General features: G+C 43.3%; 1 protein-coding gene across 1 annotated transcript in view; it reads right to left on the bottom strand.

Annotated features, from left to right (window-relative positions):
- LOC138076690 (uncharacterized) overlaps positions 1-18,707 on the bottom strand; it is a 112,305-nt gene extending 93,598 nt beyond the window's left edge. The window contains exons 1-2 of the mRNA XM_068968969.1: positions 18,575-18,707; positions 15,222-15,470 (exon numbers count right to left, since the gene is read on the bottom strand). Of these exons, the coding sequence (XP_068825070.1) occupies positions 15,222-15,470; positions 18,575-18,707 (382 nt within the window). The remainder of the gene's footprint in view (positions 1-15,221; positions 15,471-18,574) is intronic.
- Between the last annotated feature and the right edge of the window lie 5,110 nt (positions 18,708-23,817).

Here is a 23,817-nt window from a genome sequence, read left to right as displayed (position 1 = left end):
GCTCAGACTCATGTCCATTGAGTTGGTGGTACCATTCAACCATCTCATCCTCTGTCATTCCCTTCTCCTCCTTCCTTCAATCTTTTCCAGCATCAGGGTCTTTCCAAATGACTTGGCTCTTCACATCAGGCAGCCAAAGTATTGGAGCTTCAGATTCAGCATCAGTCCTTCCAGTGAATATTCAGGGTTGATTTCCTTTAGGATTGATGGGTTTGATCTCCTCACTTGTCCAAGGAAATCTTAAGAGTCTTCTCCAGCACCACAGTTGGAAAGAATCATTTCTTTGGCACTCAACCTTCTTTATGGTCCAACTCTCAAATCCATATATGACCACTGGAAAAACCATAGCTTTGACAAGACGGAACTTTGTCAGCAAAGTGATGGTGGTTACTTGGTCAGCATGGCTTCAGAGCAAGGGCTGGGAGTTACCTGAGTTGAAGGCTTGGTCCCAGTAGATACGAGTGACTCATTGGACCAGTTCTACAATAGTCATTTCTCTCCTGCACCCTGGCTAGGCACTCTTCTCCCTGGATGGTGTTTGAGTGGGCAGCACTAACAGTCGCTTCAGGGACTGTCCTTATTCTAATCTCCATGGCCAACCAATCCCCTCTTAATGATGCTTTCTTTCTTTAGAGAATTTATTACATTTGATCAGGGTATCTGCAGTCCAGGAGCTAGGCAGTGTCTTTAAGATGAATCTGCACATCTCTGTTCTGAGCCCTTTTAGACTCAGAAGATAATATATTTCCCCTTTTTCACAGCATTTCCAAATGTGCACACTGTTCATGGGTACCTCCTTTTAAAACCCATATATATCACCAAAGGAAACCAGAGAAAAATCCCTAGAGATTCTGTATTATCAGGAAGCTATGTTATCTTAGGGAGGAGTGTTCAAGGTTAGATTGTCATTGACCTGGTGGAGAGGAGACAAAAGTCATGGTAGATGTGTAGGAAATAGTGGGGGATAGTAGGCATGAGGCAATTATGGAGTGGAGATTTTATTTGAGCAAAGACAGGGAAGCCTGGCATGCTGCAGTCCATGGGGTCACAAAGAGTCATACACAACTAAACAAATGAACCACAAGGAGGTAGGCATGTCTACATTCGCTAATAGTCTATAGGACTGGGAACTTTTTTCTCAATTTGTCTGCAGTAATTGCTCAATAAATATGCAGGAAGAGCAGCAATGAAAGAAATAAATGTATTTAGAGTAAAGGATTCACCTGAAAGAATTTCATGTTGGGTGGAAAGAATAATAAAGCTACAATTAGAAGATCTGAGTTGTGTGATCCAATGTGTGGCTGGGGAGCAAATTAGCTCTTTCCTCATCTGTAATGCAAGGATGATAATTCTCACCCTATTCACTTCAGAGGATTACTGTGAAAAGCAAGTACAGGAGTGAGTGGGAAAGTTGCTTTGGAAAACACAGTATTCTCCAGAGGATGGTGGTGGTGAGGGCAAATATCTCGGTTCCTTTGTCCACTAAGGAGGTGAGTTGCAAGTCTTTCTCTCTGAATTCTCCATCTGTTATGCAAGATCATGCGGAAGGCTGCCTTTGACACTGGGGTAGGGGTAGGGGTTGGAGAAGGCGATGGCACCCCAGTACTCTTGCCTGGAAAATCCCATGGACGGAGGAGCCTGGTAGGCTGCAGTCCACGGGGTCGCTAGGAGTTGGACACGACTGAGCGACTTCACTTTCACTTTTCACTTTCCTGCACTGGAGAAGGAAATGGCAACCCACTCCAGTGTTCTTGCCTGGAGAATCCCAGGGACGGGGGAGCCTGGTGGGCTGCCATCTATGGAGTCGCACAGAGTCGGACACGACTGAAGCGACTTAGCAGCAGCAGCAGCAGGAGGGATAGGGGTAGGGAGCTGGAGCAGGAAGAAGGATTTCTCACCCAAGATTGCAGACTTGCCAAAATTAAGCAGTGAGCAGAGCTGAGAGTCAAATGAAAAGCTGAGTTCAATTTTTTTTTTTTTAAAGAGAGAGAAAGAGATTCCAAACAGGACAACAAAAGTGAGGCCTCAAAAGCAGAAGGAGGAAGCCAGAAATCTTCGAGCCAGAATGCTAAATACAAGCACATGCCTAGAAAAGAGTGACTGCCTGGGGCTGATTTTTTTTTTTTTTGAAACAGTTATATTAAAATACAATTTATGTACCACATAACCATTTAAAAGTACAATTCAGTGCTTTTAACATTTTCACACAGTTATACACCTATCACCACCATCAATTTTAGAACATTTCATCAGCCTAAAGAGATAATCCATATCCTTAGCCATTATTCCCTAGCTTCACCCCTAGGCAACTAGTAACCTACTTTCTGTCTTTATAGACTTGCCTTGCATTTCCAATAAGAGAATCATACAATATGTGGTCCTTTGTGAATGGTTTCTTTCACATAGTGTGTTTTCAAGGCTCAACCAATACGGTAGCATGTATCAGTACTTCATTTCTTTTTATTGCTAGACACCACATTCTGGTTACCCATTCAGCAGTTATGAACAGAACTTTATACCTGACCAAACCAGCATTAAGGCTGAGGTCACAATAATGACTCTTTCTGAGTTTGCAACATGCTGGCATTTTCAACAGTGTTAAAATATATCTAAGGCTTATTACGTTGAAGAAAAAGACTGGAATTCTAATCAGTTGTTAGCCACATGATTGAGGCGTTTCATATCCAGATATGAAAAAAAAAAAAAAGACAGTCCATGTTATTCACTTAAAAATATCAGTGCTAGGACTTCCTTGGTGGACTAGTAGCTAAGACTCCACACTCCCAATGCAGGAGACCCAGGTTCAATCCCAAGCAGGGAACTGTTTCCCACATGTGACAAGTGAAGATCCTGTGTGCCACCGCCAAGACCCAGCACAGCCAAATAAGAATCTTTTTAAAAGTATACTTATCAGTGTCTCTGCTTCCTCTCAGGGGCAACAAACATTAAGGCAAAGGCCACTGGCATGCTGCAAGGGAGTACTTAGGTGATTATGCTGGTTTCATTGATAGCCGTGAGAAAATTAAATATCTCACTAATTCTCCTTAAAAGAAAACTGTGGACCAGTCCATGCAGTAAGGGACTCTTTTTTTCTTACACTTTGACAGAGTCAATGATTCCAGCTCTTTTTCCTGTGGTGAGAGTTGCACTGAGGCCCCATCTTGAGACCTGAATACCTGATGCTGTCCTTAGTCACTCAGTCATATCCAATTCTTTGCAACCCCATGGACTGCAGTCCACCAGGCTCCTCTATCCATGTGGATTCTCTAGGCAAGAATACTGGAGAGGATTGCCATGCCCTTCCGCATGAGATCTTCCCAACCCAGGGATCGAACCCAGTTCTCCTGCATTGCAGGTGGATTTTTTACCATCTGAGCCACCAGAGAAGGTTGAATACCTGATGACCAATCACTGAAGCCAGAGCTTCCCTGGGGTGGGAGGCCTAGAGCCCCCACTGCATAAAAGTCACAGACGTCTCGGCATTACTCCCTTACAATTTCCCCCTTAGCTAGGAGAGCTCGCAGCCCCCGATGCCAGGTCCTAGATGTTTATGCAAGATGGTCTAGAATTAAACAATGCAAGGTTGGGTCTCCTCTGCTTGGAAGCCCTGATCCATGAAATAAGCCTGCTCAGGAGGACTACAGACAACAAAACTGGTTCCGCTTTCCCCAGATGTGGGGGAAAGCTGAAAGCAAACAACAGGAAGACATGGCTCTTCCAGCAATTGTTCACCAATGGTTGAAACTATCTTTTCTGATGGTTTCCAGCTTTCAGCCTGGGATTTCCCCCCTTAGCTCTTTAATGATTTCTCTTCCAAAAAATGAAGGAAATCGGACTGCTAGACAGATATTCTTGTCTAAATTGCATGCTTTTTGTAATTTGTGATTTTCTGAGTTTATAAGTAGCACATTCCATGCAAATTTGAAGGGAAAGCAAAGTAAAAGAACAGTAACTTTCCATTCAGATTTAATTACTGCTTCTGTCATTTGCTCATTCTGGAAGTTTCTTCCATACATTTAAACATTCTGAATTGGGTCATCATGGCTTCCTTCTCTGTGTCATTTTTGTCTCTATTCAACTGTGGGAAAATTCCTCATTTGTCTTCTTGCCCTAACAGCATCAGCAGTGTCCGCAGCATTTCCAAATGCAGTGGTTGTGTCTTTTATCCATAAACAATCTTCCTGCCCCAACTCCTGCTATTTTCTTATCTGCTTTCTGCCCTGTCTTGGGTTCAACGTGCCACTGACTCTCTGAGGCTATAATCAGAGGTGGTTTATGGCTTCCTAATGGAGAAGGACATGGCAACCCACTCCAGTATTCTTGCCTAGAGAATCCCGTGGACAGAGGAGCCTGGTGGGCTGCTATCCATAGGATCGCACAGAGTTGGACACGACTGAAGCGACTTAGCATGCATGCAATGACTTCCTAATGACAGGAAGTGGTCTTCCCTGGTGGCTCAGACAGTAAAGAATCCACCTGCAAAGCAAGAGACCTAGGCTCAATGACTAGGTCCCCAAGTTCGATGACTGATTCTCCAAGATCCCCTGGAGAATTGAATGCCTACTTACTCCAGTATTCTTGCTTAGAGAATTTCATGGACAGAAGAGCCTGGTGGACTACTGTCCATAGAGTTGCAAAGAGTCAGACACAATTGAGCGACTTTCACTTTTTAGCTTTCAATGGCTTGAAGTATTAATACTTTAATACTAAGGAAATTACTAAGGAAATTTACTAAGGAAATATTATAACTTTGATTTCTCAAGACAGGCACCTCTTCTGTCTTAAAAATATTTTTTAAATATGTCCAGTGGTTTTTCTCCATGTAGAGACGCTGTCCCTATATGTCCAGGATGGATTAGGTGAGATAAATTCTAGCAGCAATTGTGTGGCTTCCTGGTCAAATCCCACAGGCCTAGAAAGGGAAACAATTTGAGATTTTTCTTGAGTTCTGCTTTTCCAGATTAGTCTGCTTACAAATGGTTTGTAGGTGGGGCCTGGCCGCTGGTGTGTGGCAGTTGTACCCTGGGTAGAAGTTCCTTTTCTGGGACTTCCCTGGTGGTACAATGGATAAGAATCTGCCTGCCAATGCAGGGGACATGGGTTTGGCCCCTGGTTTGGGATGATTCTGCATGCTCAGGAGCAACAAAGCCCGGGAGCCACAGTTACTGAGCCCGAGTGCAGCAACTGCTGAAGTCCACATACCTAGAGCCTGTGCTCCAAACAAGAGAAGCCAGTGCAATGTAAAGCCTGTGTACCTCAAGCGAGAGTAGCTCTTGCTTACTGCAACTAGAGAAAGCCCTTGCACAGCAACAAAGACTTAGTGCAATTTAAAAATTAATTAATTAATTAATCAGTTCAGTTCAGTTCAGTCACTCAGTCGTGTCCGACTCTTTGAGACCCCGTGAATCGCAGCACACCAGGCCTCCATGTCCATCACCAACTCCCAGAGTTCACTCAAACTCATGTCCATCGAGTCGGTGATGCCATCCAGCCATCTCATCATCTGTCATCCCCTTTTCCTCCTGCCCCCAATCCCTCCCAGCATCAGAGTCTTTTCCAATGAGGCAACTCTTCTCATGAGGTGGCCAAAGTGCTGGAGTTTCAGCTTTAGCATCAGTCCTTCCAGTGAACACCCAGGACTGATCTCCTTTAGAATGGACTGGTTGGATCTCCTTGCAGTCCAAGGGAGTCTTGAGAGTCTTCTCCAACACCACAGTTCAAAAGCATCAATTCTTCAGCACTCAGCTTTCTTCACAGTCCAACTCTCACATCCATACATGACTACTGGAAAAATCATAAAACTTTTTTTTAAAAAAAAACATTCCTTTTCTGGGTTTGTTGGGCAGTCCAAGATCCATGGGGGCCTCTGATGGAGATGGTTTCTCACCGGGCAGGGCTCTGGTGCTGGTGAGATTGAGATCTCACACCCACATCAGGGCCTCCCATCACCATCTCTGACTTTCTTGTGGATACTCATCCCTCCACTTTCTCCTCCTGTAAGATGAGGGGTTTCAAAAGGGACCTGCTTGAGCTCCCTCCCTGTGGCACAAATACCATTACTTGCTGCCCAGTATCTGTCCCCCTTCCTGCTTGCCTACAGAACCGTGATTTTGTTCCTTGGGGCCATTGTGTGAAACCCAATATGGACCATGCTTCACTTAAGCTAGTGGTTCTCCAGGAAAGTTAAGAAAATGTGTATTAGAAGTGTGTATGTAAACGTCTGAACCACTGAAGTGGGTACCAGAGAGTGGGGGTGGGCGTGATGGATACCCTGCAATGGGAATTCCCTGGCATAAAGGCCAGCCCCGAATATCCTTCTATTGCCCACTGGAAATTCATATAGATGAGAAAACTATTCTCTGTGACCAAGAGTCTAACTCTATTTCACATACAAAGTATCTGTTCTGTAGCTTTAATGAACACTGACATTTTCCAGGAGTGCAGCTATTGCATAAAGAGAGGAATGATTGTGCTATGCTTTCTTCTGTGTTTACTATGTTTTGAAATTCACAGGAGCTGTTCACTATTACAGAAGATTACATCACTGCTGGGCGTCGCTCTTTGTATTTGAGTTGACAGCGCCACACCCTGACATCAGTACGCCTTGGTAATTGTCACATGCGATTATGTCACAGAGGGAATGTGAGTCCCTGTGAATAGACTTAGAAACCAAAGATTATTAAGCACAGTGAGATTCGTGACACAGGAATCTGACTTAAATTTATAACTTGACTCATTTTCAAAATGATTCCATGTTTGTCATCCCATATTTGAAATTTTTGCTTGTTTGTTTAATGTAATGATAAATCTATGCTGTGAGAATAATGATATTTATTTGGGGGTTGCCTGTTGTTTTTCACCCTTATTTTGATCCTCTTGCTGGAATTGTACCGAACACCTTCTCTACAGCCTTTTTTTCCCCCTTTTATTGGAGTTATTGGAAGAGGTATTCATTTATTTATTTATTCATTTATTTTTGATGTATAGTTGATTTACTACACAGTCCCTTTTGGGCTTCCCTGGTGGATCAGATGGCAAATAATCTGCCTGCAATATGGGTCACCTGGGTTTGATACCCGAGTTTGGAAGATACCCTGGAGGAGGACATGGTAACCCACTCCATTATTCTTGCCTGGAGAACCCATGGACAGAGGAGCCTGATGGGCTGCAGTCCATAGGGTCGCAAAGAGTTGGACATGACTAAAAACGACTTAGCAGGCATGCACAGTCCCTTTTATTATGATTTTTTTCCTTGAATATCTTTTATTAGAGTGCTTTTTGAAACAAAATTTTGTAGGTCCTCAAGGCTAAGCATAGATCTTGAGATATGAAGTCTTCACTCTAGGAGAAGGGTTTTTTGTGGTATTTCCCCAGTGGATGTACCATGTCATAAAGAAAGAATTATTTTTGATGCTGCACTTAGCAATAAGGCTCAGCTCACTTGAGAGAATACCCTAGTCTTCATTGTCTCCACTTTAACATTCTGTAATTTGTCTGGACAATTAAGGTTTCCCCCCTCTCTCTCTTTCTCTCTCTTTTTAAAATTATGTTCAGACTAGTCTGGTTTGTTACTACTTAAACTTGCACTGGATTTTCCTGTACTTTTTCTATGGAATATCTTCTGATCTTCTTTCTCTTTTCTTCTCAACTATTCCTTTGAAACAGGTGCAATGTCTGACTCTGACATTTTGTCTACTGATGGAGTCATACCGAGTCAATTATGCATTGAAATGTACACATTGTATCATAAATTATTTTCCTCTTATTTCTTATTTTTATATTGCAGCTAGGGCATTATTTTCAAATGATGGCTATAAATGGGTTATATGATCTAGTCATTGCCTTTCAGGATAAAGGATTATTATGAAATTTGAGGGTGTTTTTTAAAGGTAGGAATAAAAGAGGGTATTTATTTTGATAATAGTGAGTCTAAGGCAAACATGAAAGTCCTGTTCCCCACTGTCCAGCCTCCCTGCAGTGGTGAGGTGGCAGGGGTATGGGGAGAATGCAACGCAGTTCATCAGTGAGATCTAAGCAGATGTCTGCTGGACAGAGTGTGGGAAAGCCTTGTGTTCTCTTGATGAAAAGAGACATACGTGGTTTACCTGCCTCCCTTCTCTTTTTGTCTCCTGGGGCACTGATGCATGGCTGGAACTGCAGCTAGTGACAAGATGATGAGTCAAGGATGAAGCCGTCATACTAAAGATGGCAATCTGGAAAGAGAAAGTATCCAAGTGCTTAGATGATATTTTTGACCTACTGAACCAAAACAAATAACCACTTACTTACAAATATTTAATCATGGTGGCCACGGTCAACTGACTTTTTCTGTTACATGCTTAACTAACATATACTATCTACTCCTTTACCTACACTGAATCTTGTATTGGTCTCACCTGTAGCTGCCACCCCAATGACTGCGGCATCTTAAATCAGTAGTGGTTTGGTAATCCCTATTCTAAAAAATCTGTGAATGATGTCTCTTCCAGTGTTTGTGACTATGCTTGTGGAATCTGAACATATTTGCTCCAGAGGGTTCTGTTTTGAATGCTAACTCAACTTTATGAAGAAACCATAGGAAAGAACTCGATCCAATGATTACTGCTCTTTGACACCTTCTTAGAAGGCAGCTGGGCAGTCCTCACATGACCTGGAACCCTAAATGGCTGAACCTGAAGTTTCTGTAGAGCAGCATGTCACCATAATTTTGTCATCAGGTAACACTAGTAGCATAGAGGAAATGAAAGCAAATCTATTAACCCTGCTACTGCAAACACTTCAAGATAATTATTTAAGTGAAGTGGTTTTGCCTTAATTATGGAACATGATTCAATTAAATTACATTTGATTACCCATAACTTTTGTTCAAGGAGCACTTCATATATAGACACCTCTAATCAGAGCATAAGCACTTAGCCAAATATTTAATCTAGTTAAATGGAAGTGAAAACCATAATGCATGGCATTCTTTGTGTTAAGGGAAATCTTCAGCCATTACATCTGGGTAAGACCAGGCTTTAGAAGTAATGAGTACATATCAGTGTGCACTTCGAATATTTTGAGAAGCATGGAAAAAGCAGCCAAACTATATTTGTTCTCAAAAAAAAAAAAAAAAAAACAACCCAACAAACCTTGAAATCCTTGTTCTAAAATATAAAATACTGGAAATTATAGGGCAATTCATTTAATCTTTAAACAACCAGGAGAAAATACAATAGGGACTTTAAGAGACAATTTGCCATAGGATATAGAAGTTATTTTGTCTGTGAAATAGATCACTGGCCATAATTTTATGGAAAAAGATTTAGTGGACACTCAGGAATTGGTTGTTCTTTCAGTGCCTGGTTTATACCAGGTCTTGTGTGTTGACATTGACCAACCCCCATAATGAGAGAGACACCATCCCTGCTGGTGTCTGTCCCTAAACTGGTGGCAGGCATCTGGTTGGGGCAGTTGCATTGACCAGGTCAAGTTGAGTCTTGGAGACAGACACATCCGTTTGTACTCTGTTCTGAGGCCACAGAGAAGTCACTGGAAATTTTGCCTAGTGGTCTCTGTGTCACTTTGGCATTGTTAAACTTTATTTCTATGACTGCAGAGATTGGATGGAGAACAAGCAAGAATAGAAGCCAGGAGTCCGGTGAACAGATATGGAGGTGGTGTTGGAGGAGGAGAAGATGAAATGGCTTGGAGAGAGACTGAGGAAGCAGACTTGAAAGGGCCCAGTGAACTGATGGACATTGGGTTGGGATGACTATGATTCATTCAATGAGCATTACTTGGTGCCAGGAAGCTAAATGTCTTTAAGAAACATAAGCCAGGAGTTCTGGAAGAACATGGCATTTCCCCACCTTCACTTCATGATTGAGGAACTGGAGACCTAAAGCTGGTAAATTATGTTCCTACATCACTTTGCCTCAAAATGCAGCTTCTCTCTTGGCTAGTTGGCACTGCAGGCTTCTCTCTGTTTGGGGGTTCTGCTTTTCATTTCCCTGCAGCAAGCATCTGCCATACAGGCCACTAGATTGAGAAGCCTTCAGAGGAAACCTCCCATGGCCTCTGTGCTGGGAGATGAAGTGGGCAATGATGTCAGTTGATGATTTGTTCTCATGTGAGGTTCTGGGCCGGACGCTATGGTGGTGGTGGCTTAGTCGCTAAGTGTGTCCAACTCTTGGAATGCTATGGCCTGTAGTCTGCCAGGCTCCTCTGTCCATGGGATTTCCCAAGAAAGAATACTGGAATGGGTTTCCATTTCCTTCTCCAAGATGCTATATATTATCTTATTTAATGGTATTATCTTATTTATTTATTTAATGATATTCAGTGCCTGGTTTGCACCAGGTCTTGTGTGTTGACATTGACCAACCTCCTTAATGAGAGAGACACCATCCCTGCTGGTGTCTCTTGAATGATATATTTAATGATATTTAATACTAAAAATATTTAATGACATTATCTTATCATTAAATATATTATTTTCTTTAATGCAGAACCATCTCTGTTCTGATTAAAAAAGAAAACTGAGATTCAGAGAAGTTAACTGATGTGTCTAAAGTCACATGGTTAGTAGTTGGTGAGGTTCAACTTCAGGTCCCTCTGGTTCAAAAGGACATGCACAGATTTACACCATTGTCAGGTGTCCCCTCCAAGGAATAGCCATTGTGGGGTGTGAAGACAGGGCTACCCACTTTTTACCATTATAAAACAGCACATGGCTAAGCCCAGTTCCACCAAAAACAATTTTAAGCCTATGTGCAGCTATGATCACTCGCTGTTGATGGGTACATCAATTAACACATCTGCTGAAATTTAATACTTTAGTCAATCCTTGGCAAGCATAATAGATCTGACCTTCCGCCCACTTAAAGAAGTGTGGAGGCCTTTTCCACTGTCAGATGCAAATGAAATCCAGCTGTCTATGACTTCAACCCCAGGCCAGATGTTTTAAATGTTAAGTTTCCTGCACACTGTATTTTTCATTAACCATTTTTTAACATTGCAGACTGTAACATGTTAGTGATCCTGAAATCAATTTGGTGGATCACAACAGCCTTTCAAAATATATGAATAGAACTGACTAGAATAGAGCTGAACAAAAATTATCAGAATGTATCCCACTGAGTGGCTCAGATGGTAAAGAATCTGCCCTCAATGCAGGAGACTCCCCGCAATGCAGGAGATTTGGGTTCAATCCCTGGGTTGGGAAGATCCCTTGGGGAAGGGAATGGCAACCTGCTCCAGTATTCTTGCCTGGAGTATTCCATGGACAGCGGAGCCTGGCGGGTTACAATCCATGGAGTCACAAAGAGTCAGATAGACTCAGCGACTAACAGTTTCACTTTCACATCCCACTGAGTGTCACTTTTGTTTGTATGTGATGACAAAGAGTATAGTTCTTACTCTGAGTTGTGGTTTTTTAAAAAAAGGAAAACCACTGCTTTGGAGGGCTCTGTTGTCCCTTTATGGTTCTTGAAAAAGCAGTTCTCTCTGCCCATGGGAGAAAGTTAACTTGCAAACAAAGAAACAGAAAGGAAAGAAGTGGAAGGCGGAGTCTTCAAGCAGGCAGGAAAATAACAGATCTCTATAAATGGAGAGATTGTTGTCAACAAGTCACCCAAGGCCAGTGTCCTCAGAGAGACTCTCCCATGTACAGTAAATGATCTTGTTGTATCAACTTGACTTTCCCACATCTCAAGATTGCTTTGGCATCCTGCTTTGTGGATACTCAATGGTTTGGTTTCCTAGACATTGCAGCCTGAAACAAAGATGTATGTGTGCTTCTTCTTTAACTTTTTATGATGGAAAAATTTTAAGCAAACAAAAGTAGTCAGGAGAACTATGGAGAACAGTATGGAAGTTCCTTAAAAAACTAATAATAGACTCACCATATGATCCAGCAATCCCACTCCTGGGCATATATCTGGAGAAAACCATAATTCTAAAAGATACATGGACCCCAGTGTCATTGCAATAGCCAGGACTTGGAAGCAGTCTAAATGTCCATCAACAGAGAAATGGATAAGGCAGATTTGGTACATATATACAATGTATTCCATTATTCAGCCATGGAAAAGATTGAATTAATGGCAATTGCAGCAATATGGCTAGACCTACAGATTGTCATGCTAAATGAAATGAGTCAGACAGAGAAAAAGATATGATACCGTTATATGTGGAATCTAAAAAAAATGATACAAGTGTGAAGTGAAGGTGAAAGTGTTAGTCGCTCAGTCATGTCTGGTTCTTTGTGACCCCATGGACTGTAGCCAGCCAGGCTTCTCTGTCCTTGGAATTCTCCAGGCAAGAATACTGGGGTGGGTAGCCATTCCCTTCTCCAAGAGATCTTCCTGACTCAGGGACTGAACCAGAGTCTCCATCATTGCAGGTGGATTCTTTACTGTCTGAGCCACCAGAAAGCCCAGGTACAAGTGTACTTATCTACAAAACAGAAATAGAGTTACAGATGTAAAAAACAAACTTATGGTTACCAAGATGGAAAGTGGGGAGAGGGATAAATTAGAAGATTGGAATGAACATATACATACGACAGTGTATGAGGCTTCCCTGGTGGCTCAATGGTAAAGAATTCACCTGCTAATGCTGAAGGCACAGATTTGTAATGATCTATATGGGGAAAGAATCTTAAAAAGGATGGATATAACTGATACTTTGCTGAAATGAATGCACAATTGTAGATTAACTACTCCTATCAAATATTCACTCTAGTGAAACTTTGCATACTATCAGCCAGCTTCAACAATGATCAGGTTGTAGTCCATCTGGTTTCACTTTCCAGATGGTCTATCATTTCATCCATAAATATTTCAGTGTGTATTCAAAGAGGTGGTCTTTGAACATTTATGTCTCCTAGGTCTTCCAAATCTAATGCTCATTCACTTCAGCCTAAGGGAACTGTGCTCCATGAGACATGAGGTTCTGGCCAAAATATAGGAACTGGCAGTCATGTCATAAAAAGTAGGTCAGATGGCTTATGTTCACTTATAACCAAAGACCCTAGAAAGGATATCTGATTACATAACACAAGACATCTTCCAAAAAAAATTTTTTTAAGGGAACAGAATGGCTTTATGAAAATTACGACAGGGTAGACATAAGGTAAGAGCTCCTAGTCACCAGGGCTGACCAACAGAGGCTGTCTGGTCCAGCACCGCCATGCTGTAGAGGAAGTAACTGCCTACGGATCAATTCTACTTTCAAAGAAAACTCAACAGTCCAACCAGCCTCAGATAATTCTTTGGCAAACAACTGATTCCTTCCTCGTCATTTTCTGTGACCTGGCTCTGCCTCAAGGTCAAATCCAAACTCCTCAGCCAGCCTTCCACAGCCCACTGTCCCTGGGCCTCCACCCAGTCATCTCTACACAGCCTACAATAATTGCCATACTAGTCTTCCCTCTGTCTTTAAGTGTCTCAGGCTGGGTCCCTCTGCAGGCCTTGCAAGGATGCTCCCTTGTACAGACCTGTCCTTTGCCCTCTTGCCCATACCTTTTCTGTGCTTCTCAGCCTCCCTCAACTCTCTAAGCTTTGGGAAGCCTGTGCTCTTAGACAGTCAAGCTTCTTTCTCTCCTCTTGTCTGGGTGCCTGTAGTATTTCAAAGTTTCCCTTCACACTGGTGCTTTTTAATATTGCCTTTTAACTGTCTTATTCAGGTTCACCAAGTAACCTCATCTGGTCCCTCCTCTCCTTGAGGTTAATAACTGAGTATTCTCCCTTTGTAGACTATCTCTCATAGGGAATTAAATAGATGCAACATACGAGTCAAGGCAGCAGGGCCCTGTGGAACGAGAGCTTCCCTCCTCCACTGCTCAGTAACTATGGTGGACAAGTTAGTTAACCTTCCCAAGGTAACACAGGGAGAATACTATCTGTTTAGTGGGGTAAATAGGATTTCCCTGGTGGCTCAGACGGTAAAGTGTCTGCCTAAAATGTGGGAGACCTGGGTTCAGTCCCTGGGTCAGGAAGATCCTCTGGAGAAGGAAATGGCAACCCACTCCAGTACTCTTGCCTGGAAAATCCCATGGACAGAGGAGCCTGGTAGGCTACAGTCCATGGGGTCACAAAGAGTTGGACACGACTGAGTGACTTCACTCAGCAGGGTAAATACAAAAATGTCTGTTTACTCAGATGATATTTAGAATCTATGGAGATACGTTTGGAAGCTACAGAATAGTTTTGTGCCATGTCACTGAGGAAACAAAAGCACAGATTTAATTCTATCATCATTACTTTCTCAAAAGTAACCCCAGGAGACTTCCCTTGTGGTCCAGTACTTAAGAATCTACCTTCCAATGCAAGGGATGTGGGTTTAATCCCTGGTCGGGGGACTAAGACCTCACATGCCATGGGGCAACTAAGCCTGCACTGCAACTAAACAGACCCACCTGCTGCAATTAAGACCAAGCACAGCTAAAATTAAAAAAAAGAAAAATGGATAATAAAAATCATTGAAGATATTTTTTAAATTAATGAAGTGAATATTTATTTTTTTTAAAAAAAGAGTAATGCCAGGATAAAATCATGCCATAAGCCAAGCCCATGGACATTTAAGCCAAATCTGCTAATACAGGAAGTGTACAACAGATTACCCACCCCACCTCACCCCTGCCCCACCCCAGCCACTGTTATGAGGTTTATGGGATCTTAGTTCCCATGGGAACTGAACCCTTAGTTCCCTGTGGAATTGAACCCTGGCCACTAAAGTGAAAGTACCAAGTCCTAACCACTAGACTGCCAGGGAATTCCCCAACAGATATTATTATTAGCAGTAATTATGACAGATTCAGCAAGCTGTAATTAGCAAGACACATTAGTCCAGGTAATTAACACGGAGCTGCAGCAACAGAGCAACCTGAGCTCTCACCGGTTTACTCCAATAAAAGCAAATCATTACTGTCATTGTTGTTCAGGTCAAACTGGACATGATAAGTCAGAGATTGCCCTCTGTCTTAGAACTTTGAACTTGAAAATGGGACAGTGACGTTGGTCCATAAAGGAACACGACTACCTTGTCAATTACCAGAGAACCTGGAGACACGATTTAAACACCCACCCTCTTTTCAAGGTGTGATGGAAAACAATACCCTTGAACCTGCAGCGCCATCACTTATAAAAAAGCCGAAAAGAGAAAAAAAAGAAAATGGAATGGTGAGACCACTGCCGCGGAAGAGAAATAAAGATGAAGCAGCCCCTTCTGCTGCTAACAGTGGGCTGCAGGGAAGGCCAGGAGGGGACTCGTGAGCACATGTGCAAGCTCGGTGTACACCCGGCTGCAGGCAGCTGGCAGGGAGCACAGGTCCCAGTTTCCTTTGACTGTGGTGATACTGTTGGTATCACCAGAGATGCTGGTGACTGTATCCAGTGAAAAGCCTTTGCTGAAGAGCTCAGCCAGCTGCCACTTGGGGCCAATGCCCACAGGTGGAGGTGACTTCTTGGGGTGAGCAGGGAGATGCCCTGGGGAGAACAGCAAGCCCACCAAGGGCTCAGGCTCTCTCTGCTTGTTCTCTCAGCTTCCGTAAAAGGCCTCAGAGCTGCCTGTTTGCCCAGCTCCTCCTCCTCCCTCCCACTTCTCTCTTCTTTCTGTTTGTATGCCTTTTGGCCCTCCCACCTGTTGCAGCCAAAATGGCAGAGGGAGGGGTTCAGGCTGGTTCTCAAGTGCAGTCTGGCCCCAAAGTCCTCAGCTTCCCTGCCAGGTGTATAGCCTCTGAGAGCAAAGATCATGTTACTGCAATTCACACAGTAGATGCCCGTACATCTTTACAAGCAGGACAATATGTCCTCGTGTAGTGGGTTAAGGAAATGTATGTTGGAATCAGCCACACCTTCACTCAAATTTTGATTCTAAGGTTTCCTGGGCCTCAGACCTTGGCATTGTTATTTAATATCTGAGTGCCAGTTCATGGTATTGATGAGTCTGTGTGTACAATACCTTCTGTCAAATATGTTTATATAACATCACCCCCAGTTATCAAAGTCAAAAAATCATGAAAATAAAAGGTACCTAACAGGTAGTAAGTCCTCTAAAACTGATAGTGATTATTATGAATATTAGACAGTCCCTCTAGGGCAAAATTCATGTCTAACTCATCTTTTATTCCTAGCATTATCTCACATATGTTCATAAACCTCAGCTGGTTGAAGTCATTCTTCCAACAATTTTTTTCTTTTGACCTTGCTGTGTGGCATGCAGAATCTTAATTCCCCAACCAGGGTTCAAAGCTGTACCCCCTGCAATGGAAGATCTGTGTCTTAACCATTTGACCACCAAGGAAGTCCCCATTTTCCCAATATTTATTTGTTGGGTGCCTCTTCCATGCCAGGGGAGCTGGGGACACAATGACAGGCAAAGTCTTGTTTTTGTGGAGTTACTGTCTAAAGGGGAGAGAATGACAGTCACTAAATGACCAAACAAAGTTCCAAGAAGTGGTAAGTGTGCTGAGAAAAGATGCGGGGGAACCAGAACTAGAGAGAGGGGAGCACTGTTTTAGACTGTGTGATCCCAGAAGGCCTCACTGAGGAGGTGACCCGGAAACAGATTCCTGGGAGGATAAGTGGAAACACTGAGTCACTGACAAAATTGCTACACTCACACTTGCTGCTCCAGATCAACACTGAAAGGTCTGCATGCTTTGATCAGTGACATTAATATTTCTAGTGTTTCAGCAGCCCTGAATTTAAAGGGCACTCATCCTTTTCTTGTCATTTCTCCCTTCTGAGCTCTAAATACTGAACAAAGCTAGCCCTCTTCTCCTGCTTTTTTTTTTTTTTCAGGCACTTCATTCAAATTTTATAGTCCCTCCTCTATTCTGTTCCAAAACCACTTTGATCTTTTTGTCCTTTTCCTCTCTTAAGTGTTCCGTGGCCCTTTTCTGCAGAAGATGCACATTTTCAGCAAGGCTCTCATCTCCGTGTCCTCGGAGAATATCACAGAACAGCTAAAAGTGCTGAGCGCATTAGGGGAGCAAGAGCTGCACACAAGGGAGGGGGGATGGGGGAAGGTCAGGGAGAGCTGAGCCGACAGAAGTGCCCAGGCAGGCGTCCCAGGGCAGGTGTGGTGGCTCTGGGGTGAGAAAGGCTCCGGAAAGCACTTGGAAACCAAGAAGCCGTCACCTGGATGCCCAGAGCTGACTGTGTGTAGGAGCCTCAGCCATGAAGCTGCTTTCTGCTCCTGCCACCCCTGACTGACTCTTCTACATCCCAGAGGGCTGTGGTGTGCCTGGGCCTCAGAGGTGGCAGAGGGACAATTCAGTCACACGGGGAGTTTATCAGCTTTTCTTGACTGTGACAACCCAATATAGGGCCGACGACAAAGCGTGTGCAAAGGTCTTCTATGCACCTTGGTTGAAATCCTGGCCATGTCTTACACCACTTGTAGAGCTTCCTGGGTGGCACTAGTGGTAAAGAACCCAGCTGCCAACTCAGGAGATATAAGAGATTCTGGTTCGATCCTTGGGTGGGGAAGATCCCTTGGAGGAGGGCATGGCAACCCACTCCAGTATTCTTGCCTGGAGAATCCCATGGACAGAGGAGCCTGGTGAGTTACAGTCCATGGAAGTTGCAGAGTCGGACATGACCGAAGCGACTTAGCACACACTCAGACACACCACTTGTACAATTTCTCATCTAACATTCTATTTTAAACTGATTCCCTGTTCTTCATGTTCTTCATTTATTTTCAAGGAAATCTTTAAGTCAAGAAAAAAAAGAAACTAGTAATGGGTCAAAATAAATACAATGAAAATGAAACAATGATATCAGTGTTAGTGCAAATACTATTGCCTACCAAATGGTCTAAATTTGTATGTTTCGATCTCTCTGATAAAATTTTTTTAAAGGAGTTAGATTAGCAAGTATTTAAAAGAGGTATTAAAGTTGTAGTAACACATTTTTATTTTATCAGGATTGATAGAGAATTGAAAAAGGAAAAGTAGTCTCAATACTAGTTCAATGTTATGAAATACTGTGTCTGCATGACAGGTTAACATTTTAAGGAAATTCGACAGTAGGTTTGGGTACGGCCCTTTCTCTCACTGCCACCTGCACTGTGGACCCTGGTAGTGATCAAACTCTGGCCCCACAAGCAGGTTTTCCAACCCAAGCAACCTGTCTCAAGCCCTCTCATTGGAAGGGCCTTGATGACCACACTATAATTATAATCCATTGAGCTCTTATTATCTGCTAAGATCTTGAAGTGTCTGATTTTAAGTCTCACATGAAACCTCCAAGGCGTGTATTATTATCTGCATTTTAGAAATGAAGAAGCCGAGTTATGTCATGATTCAACTCCAGGACCCTTTTACTCCAAAGTCCTTGCCCTGGCCACTCTCCTCCCTACCTCCCCCACCTTGGAGTTCTTTGTAGGATCATTGATTCTACTCAGAGGGTTGGTTTTCAAACTCTTTGTTTAAACCTTTCCTTCAGTCTTCTACTGTTGTGTAACTAACGACAGGAAAACGTGGAGGAACGAAATTGCATTTTATTTTGAACACAGTTCTGAGGTCCTTGACAAGGCAAGCAGAATGGGATTATCCCTGCTCCGTGTGGTGTATGCTGGAGACAGAACATCCAAGATGGCGTCTTCGGGGCCACTAGGATGGCTCGGATGGCCAGGGGCCGCCGGAACAACCTGACTGGGGACACATGTTGGTGCCTCAGATCTCCTGGCGGGCTGCTTTCTTGGCTGTCTGCCATGTGGTCTCTTCAGTAGAGGAGGAGGGCTTCTTAGATGGCGCCTGAGGCTCCAAGCGCCCGCCTGTCGAGGGGGAAGTGGGAGCTGCCATCCTCCTAAAGATCCTCTTAAAGCATCACTTCTGGCACATTCGTTGATCAAAGCCCAGATTCAAGACCAGGATAAATAAACTGCACCTCTTGATGGGAAAGTGAAAGGATGTCTGCTTTCATCTGCCACCACTTTGAAACCTTCAAGAGGTGAAATCCTACACAGCGTTTGAGCAAACAAAACTGATAAAGGAAGGGAGGCATATTGGTTTAAAATGGGGTTGTGGGAGGAGGTTACAGAGCCTTGCCCACCCTGCTGCTTCCTTACACTTTAGATGAAACTGAGTTCTCTAGGAAAGACAATGCTTAAAGACTGGCCTGGATGACAACAGAGGAACAAAGCCCAAACCGCTTACCATGGTCTGCAATGCCCTCCATGATCCTGCCTCTGCCTTCCTCTCCCACCTCGCCTGGACTCCTGGTCCTAGCCTGCCCTGGGTCTACTCTCTAAGCTCCGCCCTACTAGCCTTTGTCCTGTTCTTCAAACACAGTCCTATCACAGGGGCTCTGCCTGAGATAATCCCATTGCCTGGAATTCTCCTCCCTTGGGTTTTCACATGATAGGTTCTATCTTGCCATTCAGATCAGAGAGAACTTCCCTTGCTAAGACAGCCCTCCCCAAACACTTTCTGTTATATTAGCTTATCTCCCTTTTAACACTTAATATCTAGAATGTATCATATTTAAAAGCTTCCCTGAAATATTAAAAAAAAAAAAGTCTACAAATGAACTTAGCTACAAAACAAAAATAGAGTTACTGATGTAGAAAATAAACTTATGGTTATGGAGGGTTGGAGGCAGAGGGTAAGGGAAGGATGGATAAATTGGAAGGCTGGGATTGACACATACAGACTACTATATATAAAATTCTGAAGGAGATCAACCCTGGGATTTCTTTGGAAGGAACGACGCTAAAGCTGAAGCTGCAGTACTTTGGCCACCTTATGCGAAGAGTTGACTCATTGGAAAAGATTCTGATGCTGGGAGGGATTGGGGGCAGGAGGAGAAGGGGACGACAGAGGATGAGATGGCTGGATGGCATCACGGACTCGATGGACGTGAGTCTGAGTGAACTCCAGGAGTTGGTGATGGACAGGGAGGCCTGGCGTGCTGCGATTCATGGGGTCGCAAAGAGTCGGACATGACTGAGCGATTGAACTGAACTGAACTGAACTGAACTGAACTGATAGGGACCTATTGTATAGCACGGGGAACTCTGCAATGATCTATATGGGAAAAGAATCCAAAAAAGAATGGATATATGTATAACTGATTCACTTTGCTGTACATCAGAAACTGACACAACATTGTAAATCAACTCTACCCCAAGTTTTAGAAAAAGAAGCCCCCAAGTGCAGGGACCCCATCTATCTTGTTCACTGTTGTCATTCCCGGCACCCAGCATAGTGCCTCCCACTTACTAGGCACTTGATAAATATTTATTGAACAGCAAGGTGATAACTGAATGAATGAATGAATGAGTGAGTGAATAACATTCAGTAGGAGGCTAATTTGCCCTTTCTTCTCTTCTCATTGTGTTCCCAGTGCATTCCAGAAGAGGCTGGAGCCTTTGAGGCTGTGTAACTTATGGTTCCTGTGCAGGAAACAATAATATTAATATGACTAATATAAACAGCCTTGACAGGGGCTTAGTTATTCCCCCTCCCTTTAGCCCCCTCCCAGGTATCTCAAGCCTCCTCAAGTGCTTTTTCAAGTCAAGTGGTCCCAAAATGAGGCCGCAGCTATAGTCAGCTCTGACCGAATTCACACAGGTCCTGAGTAACACGTTTCGCTGCACCACTGTAAGAACCCCCACCAACACCTGCTCCAGGGTGTGGCCTTCGTGTAGCTCTATGGCTCTGGGTCTGTGATGCTCAGAGATGGACAAGGATGGTATTTTTCTAGCCTCTTCCCCATGACTGGCGCCCAGAGAGCATTCCATCTGTGCCCTGGTTATTTCAGCTTCACTGTGCCCAGTGGAGACGTGTATGTCTGAATGTCCCCTGAAGCCACTCTTTCAGAGAACCCAGCTGGTAAAGCCAAGTCTTAAAGGGGCTCTGTCAGCTCGAAGCTCAGAGTGTGAAATGAGAGCTTTGCCCCCAAGACCCTATTGAGAAATGAGAGAAAAGAGTGTTCCTTTTTAGACAGGGCCATCCCTTTGGACAGGGCTAAGAAAAAGGACGTCTTCCACCGCTGACCAGAAGAATGTATGAGTTACAAAGAATAACCTCAGCCCTATGGCTCTAAAGAAGGCCTCTGTTCGGAATATGGTGCTCATAACAGACAGCTTTTGTGCTATTGCAAAGTATTTAGGCAATTCATTCTCAGAGGGTTCTGAAGAATTCACTTGGGACTGCAACTTGAACATAAAGATGTTCCTGTTCCCACCCTATGGAAGACTTTTTTATTTCTCACAGATTTCAAAAGCAATTATAATCAGTTTTAAGGAATTACAGAAAAAGAAGAAATAGCTCATGCTTTTAATTTATCCATGAATGTAACTTTTGTTCCCCTAGGGATTATCCCAGCTGTGGAGGAAAATCACAGATGTGGGTTCTAATCAGCAGAATTGGTTTCCATTTGCAACCCCGTGTGTTCCTGGAACTCTCACTCTTCCTGCTACCATCACTGTCACCTGGGGATCCCACCAACCCCTTCCATGTCACCCAAGGGTCCCAGAGGACACACTGCCAACAGTGCTTCCACACAGGAGAAAGCCGGACCCCCACCCCCAAGCATCACAGGTCTTTCAACCAAACTCTGGCCAGTTGGTCTTGTTTGGACAGTGGGAGGGGGCAGTTCAGTTGAGAGACTCCTCTCCAACACTGAAACTAGGTCTATGTAAAGCAAATCAGTAGAGACAGGAAATATATCAATTTTGCCTGGGGCTGGAGGTGAGAATAGGTATTGACTACAAGCAGAAAGAGTGAGCTGTTGTAGCATTAGAAAAAAAATTTTCTTATAATATTTACTTATTTATTTGGCTATGTCAGGTCTTAGCTGCAACAAATGGAATCTTTAGTTGCAGCCTGCAAACTCTTAGTTGTGGCATGTAGGATCTAGTTCCCTGATCAGAGATCGAACCCAGGCTCCCTGCATTGAGGGTGCAGTAGTCTTACTGCTGGACCACCAAGGAAGTTCCAGAACTGTTTTAAAATTGAATTTTTGTGACAGTTACACAGATCTATAAATTTAGTTAAAGGAATTGATCTACATACATACTTAAAATGAATGAGTTTCATGCTATGGAAATTAAACTTCAATAATACTATTAAAAAAAATTTTTTTAAGAAACCAAGTCTAGAAACAGGGCCATATCTTTGACTTTCTCTTGCTTCTGCAGAATTTTCCCCTTTCTTCAGTCTCCTAAGGACCCCAGGGCCCGAGACAGCCATTGTTTATTTTTCTTCATCTCAGTGCTGACTGTAAATTTCAATGCCTACTTACCTGTTTATCCTAAAGAATCCTCATGCAGCTAGGAATTCTGGGCGGTGGTTGCTTTGTGTGTGTTTTAGTCACTAAGTCATGTCCAACTCTTGCGACCCCATGGACTGTAGCCTGCCCGGCTTCTCATGAGATTTTCCAGGCAAGGATACTGGAGTGTGTTGCCATTTCCTTCTCCAGGTGGTTGCTTTGCAGGCCCCTAAAAGTGTGCAGACTTCTACTACCTCGACCCCTCTAACCAGAGAATTATCAACCTAAATTCAGTCACACTGAAAGCTAACTATTGCAAACGTGGCTAAAGAAGGATTTTCTTTTCTCAGACACACTGTCTATGGATGGGGAAATTTGTCTAGATAATAAACACTTCATGCTTCAGGGACTAATGGAAGCTAACAGACCTTATGTGAAGGATCCTCGGTTTTGGCACTTCATAATTTCATATGGCTTCCAACCCCTCCCCCAGAATTAGCAGCTCTCCTGAATGCTTTAGAAAAGATCCCCAAGGTCATCAGTTTCGTGACTTAGCTCAGAATGGATGGGGAGGTGGTGCCACAGAAACAGTAAGTCTTGGTTTGTGATACACTGCCTTGATCTTAGGCAGCTGTCCTTTAAGGCAGTGGTTCTAAAACTGTGAGCCAAGGATCTTTTGACTTGGAGCATTAATCTCCACAGCGTGTACTTTAGGGGCATGAATTAATAATTAAGTTGTGATCAATTTTCTTCTGATAGTCCTTCTTGGTGTCTCATCAGGAACACCACCACCCATCAGGAGAGCCTTTCTGTGTCCACAAATAGGAGATTTGAGGGAGACTGGAAGAGAGAGAAAAGGAAAAGGAGCGGTCCATAGACTTAAAATGTTTATAGAGACCTGTGACCCAGTGTGCTACACTAAATGCTAAGGCTTCATTTAGAGAATGTTCTAGGGTTATTCCTGGGGCTGGGTCCTGCAGGATTCACCACGGGCAAACCATTTTCCCAGCCTTGTTTAAAACCTTGGAAATAGAAAGCACCATTTGGAAAACAACCACCATAATAATCACTGCAGTCCAGAATCATCAAAGGATACTAAAATCAGTGGACAGAAGTGTGACAAGAACCATCATATTTACATATTCATGTAAGATGCTTGTTAATTGCAAAGGGAGAACAATCAGCATAGAGTGGGGAAACCTGCCAGAACCACCTTAACCAGGTGGTAGGCGAAAGAACATCATCAACTGCACATGTAGACATCATGCATCTTCTGATACGATGCACTGAGAAGGGTGCTATTAGCAGAAATATAAGACCTGAACATAAGCAAGAGGAGACATTACACAAACCCATTTTGAAAGGCATTCTATAAAATAACTGGCCAGTATCTTTACAAAATGTCAAAGCCATGAAAAATAAAGGCTGAGGAACTACCCAGACTCAAAAGGACTAAGGAGATCTTGGATGACCTAGTATCATGTGCGATCCTGGATTTGGATCCTCATTCAGAAAATGGACATTAATGAGACATTTGATAAAATCTGAATAGGTTCTGGAGATTGATTGTACTGTATCAGTGTTTACTTCCTGGTTTTGATCAATGTTC

Source organism: Capricornis sumatraensis, chromosome 1 (genome assembly GCF_032405125.1).
Source record: "Capricornis sumatraensis isolate serow.1 chromosome 1, serow.2, whole genome shotgun sequence".
Classification (NCBI taxonomy): Eukaryota; Metazoa; Chordata; class Mammalia; order Artiodactyla; family Bovidae; genus Capricornis; species Capricornis sumatraensis.
This window is presented reverse-complemented; position numbering and strand designations above follow the sequence as displayed.